This window comes from Oncorhynchus clarkii, chromosome 19, assembly GCF_045791955.1.
Source record: "Oncorhynchus clarkii lewisi isolate Uvic-CL-2024 chromosome 19, UVic_Ocla_1.0, whole genome shotgun sequence".
Classification (NCBI taxonomy): Eukaryota; Metazoa; Chordata; class Actinopteri; order Salmoniformes; family Salmonidae; genus Oncorhynchus; species Oncorhynchus clarkii.
This window is the reverse complement of record NC_092165.1, coordinates 3,437,822-3,445,321: the sequence shown is the minus strand read 5'-3', so window position 1 is coordinate 3,445,321 and position 7,500 is coordinate 3,437,822. Positions and strand designations below refer to the sequence as shown.

At 45.3% G+C, this 7,500-nt stretch overlaps 1 protein-coding gene across 1 annotated transcript in view; it reads left to right on the top strand.

The window, feature by feature from the left end:
• LOC139374591 (structural maintenance of chromosomes protein 2-like) overlaps positions 1-7,500 on the top strand; it is a 53,715-nt gene that overhangs the window by 13,666 nt on the left and 32,549 nt on the right. Inside the window, exons 12-14 of the mRNA XM_071115608.1 lie at positions 491-608; positions 2,563-2,701; positions 3,214-3,333. Of these exons, the coding sequence (XP_070971709.1) occupies positions 491-608; positions 2,563-2,701; positions 3,214-3,333 (377 nt within the window). The remainder of the gene's footprint in view (positions 1-490; positions 609-2,562; positions 2,702-3,213; positions 3,334-7,500) is intronic.

Genomic DNA, 7,500 nt, shown 5'->3' with positions numbered 1-7,500 from the left:
TTGACGGTACAATGTCGAGGCTGGTGTTGACGGTACAATGTTGAGGGTACAATGTCGAGTCTGGTGTTGACAGTACAATGTTGAGGCTGGTGTTGACAGTACAATGTTGACGGTACAATGTTGAGGCTGGTGTTGACAGTACAATGTTGAGCCGGGTGTTGACAGTACAATGTTGACGGTACAATGTTGAGCCGGGTGTTGACGGTACAATGTTGACGGTACAATGTTGAGCCGGGTGTTGACGGTACAATGTTGACTGTACAATGTTGAGCCGGGTGTTGACGGTACAATGTTGACGGTACAATGTTGAGCCGGGTGTTGACGGTACAATGTTGACTGTACAATGTTGAGCCGGGTGTTGACGGTACAATGTTGACGGTACAATGTTGAGCCGGGTGTTGACGGTACAATGTTGACGGTACAATGTTGAGGCTGGTGTTGACGGTACAATGTTGAGGCTGGTGTTGACGTCTGATGTGTTGTTTAACAGATGGGAAGGAGGAGGGTCTTCTGGACAGGAAGAGACAGCTGAACCGTGAGGTCACCACCCTCAGAAATACCTACGAGAGTCTGATGTCCCGCTTCCCGAACCTTCGCTTCGACTACAGGTACGCCGTGTGTGGGGTCACCCAGCTCAGAGAGACGACACCTCCGTGTGCTCCTCTCCTCTCCTGTTCAACCTCCGTGTGCTCCTCTCCTCTCCTGTGGCGTTCAACCTCCGTGTGTGGGGTCACCCAGCGCAGAGAGACGCCACCTCCGTGTGTAGGGTCACCCAGCTCAGAGAGACGCCACCTCCGTGTGCTCCTCTCCTCTCCTGTTCAACCTCCGTGTGCTCCTCTCCTCTCCTGTGGCGTTCAACCTCCGTGTGCTCCTCTCCTCTCCTGTTCCACCTCCGTGTGCTCCTCTCCTCTCCTGTTCAACCTCCGTGTGCTCCTCTCCTGTTCAACCTCCGTGTGCTCCTCTCCTCTCCTGTTCAACCTCCGTGTGCTCCTCTCCTGGTCAACCTCCGTGTGCTCCTCTCCTCTCCTGGTCAACCTCAGCAAAGAAAAACCTTCCCCTTGCTAACTTGATTATTGATGTCATATTTACATGTGAGTCATTTAACAGACTCTCTTATCCAGAGAGACTGACAGTAGTGAGTCATTTAGCAGACTCTCTTATCCAGAGAGACTGACAGTAGTGAGTCATTTAGCAGACTCTTATCCAGAGAGACTGACAGTAGGGAGTCATTTAGCAGACTCTTATCCAGAGAGACTGACAGTAGGGAGTCATTTAGCAGACTCTTATCCAGAGAGACTTACAGTAGGGAGTCATTTAGCAGACTCTTATCCAGAGAGACTGACAGTAGGGAGTCATTTAGCAGACTCTCTTATCCAGAGAGACTTACAGTAGGGAGTCATTTAGCAGACTCTTATCCAGAGAGACTTACAGTAGGGAGTCATTTAGCAGACTCTCTTATCCAGAGAGACTGACAGTAGGGAGTCATTTAGCAGACTCTTATCCAGAGAGACTGACAGTAGGGAGTCATTTAGCAGACTCTCTTATCCAGAGAGACTGACAGTAGGGAGTCATTTAGCAGACTCTCTTATCCAGAGAGACTGACATTAGGGAGTCATTTAGCAGACTCTCTTATCCAGAGAGACTTACAGTAGGGAGTCATTTAGCAGACTCTCTTATCCAGAGAGACTGACAGTAGGGAGTCATTTAGCAGACTCTTATCCAGAGAGACTTACAGTAGGGTGTCATTTAGCAGACTCTCTTATCCAGAGAGACTGACAGTAGGGAGTCATTTAGTAGACTCTCTTATCCAGAGAGACTGACATTAGGGAGTCATTTAGCAGACTCTCTTATCCAGAGAGACTGACAGTAGGGAGTCATTTAGCAGACTCTTATCCAGAGAGACTTACAGTAGGGTGTCATTTAGCAGACTCTCTTATCCAGAGAGACTGACAGTGGGGAGTCATTTAGCAGACTCTCTTATCCAGAGAGACTGACATTAGGGAGTCATTTAGCAGACTCTTATCCAGAGAGACTGACAGTAGGGAGTCATTTAGAGCTAAGGGTCTCCTAGCTAACCTGATAACAGTCAGTGTCTCTGTCTCCCTCATAGTGTCTCCTAGCTAACCTGATAACAGTCAGTGTCTCTGTCTCCCTCAAATAGTGTCTCCTAGCTAACCTGATAACAGTGACGTGTCTCTGTCTCCCTCATAGTGACCCAGAACGTGATTGGGACCGTAGCAGAGTTAAGGGGCTCCTAGCTAACCTGATAACAGTCAGTGTCTCTGTCCCCCTCATAGTGACCCAGAACGTGATTGGGACCGTAGCAGAGTTAAGGGGCTCCTAGCTAACCTGATAACAGTGACGTGTCTCTGTCTCCCTCATAGTGACCCAGAACGTGATTGGGACCGTAGCAGAGTTAAGGGGCTCCTAGCTAACCTGATAACAGTGACGTGTCTCTGTCTCCCTCATAGTGACCCAGAACGTGATTGGGACCGGAGCAGAGTTAAGGGGCTCCTAGCTAACCTGATAACAGTCAGTGATGTGTCTCTGTCTCCCTCATAGTGACCCAGAACGTGATTGGGACCGGAGCAGAGTTAAGGGGCTCCTAGCTAACCTGATAACAGTCAGTGATGTGTGCTACTCTACTGGACTGGAGGTGGTGGCTGGAGGGAAACTCTACAATGTTGTGGTGGACACTGAGGTTAGTGTTTTCTGACTGTTCACTTTATATCGAGGCTAACCGTGCCGTGCTTTCACTGGTAGAGAAGAAGTGTGTGTGTGTGTGTTTGCTACGGTCGTCATGACGATAGTTCTGTCCAGGAGCTGCTGTTTCTGGTTCTGTACTGGAATGTGAAAGGAGGGGCTTAGCTCCCATAACACTGTCTCTCTCGCTGTCTGTCTGTCTCGCTCTCTCGCTGTCTCGCTCTCTGTTTCTCGCTGTCTGTCTGTCTCTGTCTTTCCCTTTCTCTCTGTCTCTGTGTCTCTCTCTCTCTCTCTCTCTCTCTCTCTCTCTCTCTCTCTCTCTCTCTCTCTGTCTCTCTCTGTCTCTCTCTGTCTCTCTCTGTGTGTCTCTCTCTCTCTCTCTCTCTCTCTCTGTCTCTGTCTCTGTCTCTCTCTGTCTCTCTCTGTCTCTCTCTGTCTCTCTCTGTCTCTCTCTGTCTCTCTCTCTCTCTCTCTCTGTCTCTCTCTGTGTGTCTCTGTCTCTCTCTCTAGGTGACAGGTAAGAAGTTATTGGAGAAAGGAGAGCTGAAGCGTAGATACACCATCATCCCCCTCAACAAGATCTCTGCCAGGACACTCAATGACAGCGTGGTCAACACAGCCAAGAGTCTGGTGAGATACAACACTGTTAACAGAATTTAAGTTCCCAGTGTTCATAAACGCAATTTGATTTGCTTACTCAGCCTGATACCCAGAATGTGTAGGAAACTGGTTGTACTGAATCAGACGGAGGCCCAGCTACAATGGTCAGGAATGTTAATTTATGAGAGCTCTGCCTATCATTTCCCGGGTACATTGGTCTATATACAGTGCCTTGCGAAAGTATTCGGCCCCCTTGAACTTTGCGACCTTTTGCCACATTTCAGGCTTCAAACATAAAGACATAAAACTGTATTTTTTTGTGAAGAATCAACAACAAGTGGGACACAATCATGAAGTGGAACGACATTTATTGGATATTTCAAACTTTTTTAACAAATCAAAAACTGAAAAATTGGGCTTGCAGAATTATTCAGCCCCTTTACTTTCAGTGCAGCAAACTCTCTCCAGAAGTTCAGTGAGGATCTCTGAATGATCCAATGTTGACCTAAATGACTAATGATGATAAATACAATCCACCTGTGTGTAATCAAGTCTCCGTATAAATGCACCTGCACTGTGATAGTCTCAGAGGTCCGTTAAAAGCGCAGAGAGCATCATGAAGAACAAGGAACACACCAGGCAGGTCCGAGATACTGTTGTGAAGAAGTTTAAAGCCAGATTTGGATACAAAAAGATTTCCCAAGCTTTAAACATCTCAAGGAGCACTGTGCAAGCGATAATATTGAAATGGAAGGAGTATCAGACCACTGCAAATCTACCAAGACCTGGCCGTCCCTCTAAACTTTCAGCTCAAACAAGGAGAAGACTGATCAGAGATGCAGCCAAGAGGCCCATGATCACTCTGGATGAACTGCAGAGATCTACAGCTGAGGTGGGAGACTCTGTCCATAGGACAACAATCAGTCGTATATTGCACAAATCTGGCCTTTATGGAAGAGTGGCAAGAAGAAAGCCATTTCTTAAAGATATCCATAAAAAGTGTTGTTTAAAGTTTGCCACAAGCCACCTGGGAGACACACCAAACATGTGGAAGAAGGTGCTCTGGTCAGATGAAACCAAAATTTAACTTTTTGGCAATAATGCAAAACGTTATGTTTGGCGTAAAAGCAACACAGCTGAACACACCATGCCCACTGTCAAACATGGTGGTGGCAGCATCATGGTTTGGGCCTGCTTTTCTTCAGCAGGGACATGGAAGATGGTTAAACTTGATGGGAAGATGGATGGAGCCAAATACAGGACCATTCTGGAAGAAAACCTGATGGAGTCTGCAAAAGACCTGAGACTGGGACGGAGATTTGTCTTCCAACAAGACATTGATCCAAAACATAAATCAAAATCTACAATGGAATGGTTCAAAAATAAACATATCCAGGTGTTAGAATGGCCAAGTCAAAGTCCAGACCTGAATCCAATCGAGAATCTGTGGAAAGAACTGAAAACTGCTGTTCACAAATGCTCTCCATCCAACCTCACTGAGCTCGAGCTGTTTTGCAAGGAGGAATGGGAAAAAATTGTGTCCCACTTGTTGTTGATTCTTCACAAAAAAATACAGTTTTATATCTTTATGTTTGAAGCCTGAAATGTCGCAAAGTTCAAGGGGGCCGAATACTTTCGCAAGGCACTGTACCTCACGTTTCGTCATAAATGTCCCTGCTCCTCTCAGATACAATGGCAACATAGTTCACAAGTCTTCTCCTACTCACGCTGTCTACCACCTGTTAAACGATCTACTACCAGCCCAAGGTCTCTCCCCTCCCTGGGTGGGGACAGGATTCCAGCCGGTCTGACGATATCTCCATTCGTTTCTCTCTCGCTCTCTCTCTCTCTCTCTCTGTCTCTGTCTCTCTCGGTCTCTGTCTCTCTCTCGGTCTCTGTCTCTCTCTCGGTCTCTGTCTCTGTCTCTGTCTCTCTCTTTCTCTATCTCTCTCTCTGTCTCTCTGTCTGTCTCTCTCTCTGTCTGTCTCTCTCTCTCTGTCTCTCTCTCTGTCTGTCTCTCTCAATTCAATTCAATTCAATTCAAGGGCTTTATTGGCATGGGAAACATGTGTTAACATTGCCAAAGCAAGTGAGGTAGACAACATACAAAGTGAAAATATAAAGTGAAAAACAACAAAAATTAACAGTAAACATTACACATACAGAGGTTTCAAAACAGTAAAGACATTACAAATGTCATATTATATATATATATATACAGTGTTTTAACAATGTACAAATGGTTAAAGGACACAAGATAAAATAAATAAGCATAAATATGGGTTGTATTTACAATGGTGTGTGTTCTTCACTGGTTGCCCTTTTCTCGTGGCAACAGGTCACAAATCTTGCTGCTGTGATGGCACACTGTGGAATTTCACCCAGTAGATATGGGAGTTTTTCAAATTTGGATTTGTTTTCGAATTCTTTGTGGATCTGTGTAATCTGAGGGAAATATGTCTCTCTAATATGGTCATACATTGGGCAGGAGGTTAGGAAGTGCAGCTCAGTTTCCACCTCATTTTGTGGGCAGTGAGCACATAGCCTGTCTTCTCTTGAGAGCCATGTCTGCCTACGGCGGCCTTTCTCAATAGCAAGGCTATGCTCACTGAGTCTGTACATAGTCAAAGCTTTCCTTAATTTTGGGTCAGTCACAGTGGTCAGGTATTCTGCCACTGTGTACTCTCTGTTTAGGGCCAAATAGCATTCTAGTTTGCTCTGTTTTTTTGTTAATTCTTTCCAATGTGTCAAGTAATTATCTTTTTGTTTTCTCATGATTTGGTTGGGTCTAATTGTGCTGTTGTCCCGGGGCTCTGTAGGGTGTGTTTGTGTTTGTGAACAGAGCCCCAGGACCAGCTTGCTTAGGGGACTCTTCTCCAGGTTCATCTCTCTGTAGGTGATGGCTTTGTTATGGAAGGTTTGTGAATCACTTCCTTTTAGGTGGTTGTAGAATTTAACGTCTCTTTTCTGGATTTTGATAATTAGTGGGTATCGGCCTAATTCTGCTCTGCATGCATTATTTGGTGTTCTACGTTGTACACGGAGGATATTTTTGCAGAATTCTGCGTGCAGAGTCTCAATTTGGTGTTTGTCCCATTTTGTGAAGTCTTGGTTGGTGAGCGGACCCCAGACCTCACAACCATAAAGGGCAATGGGCTCTATGACTGATTCAAGTATTTTTAGCCAAATCCTAATTGGTATGTTGAAATTTATGTTTCTTTTGATGGCATAGAATGCCCTTCTTGCCTTGTCTCTCAGATCGTTCACAGCTTTGTGGAAGTTACCTGTGGCGCTGATGTTTAGGCCAAGGTATGTATAGTTTTTTGTGTGCTCTAGGGCAACAGTGTCTAGATTGAATTTGTATTTGTGGTCCTGGTGACTGGACCTTTTTTGGAACACCATTATTTTGGTCTTACTGAGATTTACTGTCAGGGCCCAGGTCTGACAGAATCTGTGCATAAGATCTAGGTGCTGCTGTAGGCCCTCCTTGGTTGGTGACAGAAGCACCAGATCATCGGCAAACAGCAGACATTTGACTTCGGATTCTAGCAGGGGGAGGCCGGGTGCTGCAGACTTTTCTAGTGCCCGCGCCAATTCGTTGATATATATGTTGAAGAGGGTGGGGCTTAAACTGCATCCCTGTCTAACCCCACGACCCTGTGTGAAGAAATGTGTGTGTTTTTTGCCAATTTTAACCGCACACTTGTTGTTTGTGTACATGGATTTTATAATGTCGTATGTTTTACCCCCAACACCACTTTCCATCAGTTTGTATAGCAGACCCTCATGCCAGATTGAGTCGAAGGCTTTTTTTAAATCAACAAAGCATGAGAAGACTTTGCCTTTGTTTTGGTTTGTTTGGTTGTCAATTAGGGTGTGCAGGGTGAATACATGGTCTGTTGTACGGTAATTTGGTAAAAAGCCAATTTGACATTTGCTCAGTACATTGTTTTCATTGAGGAAATGTACGAGTCTGCTGTTAATAATAATGCAGAGGATTTTCCCAAGGTTACTGTTGACACATATTCCACGGTAGTTATTGGGGTCAAATTTGTCTCCACTTTTGTGGATTGGGGTGATCAGTCCTTGGTTCCAAATATTGGGGAAGATGCCAGAGCTAAGTATGATGTTAAAGAGTTTTAGTATAGCCAATTGGAATTTGTTGTCTGTATATTTGATCATTTCATTGAGGATACC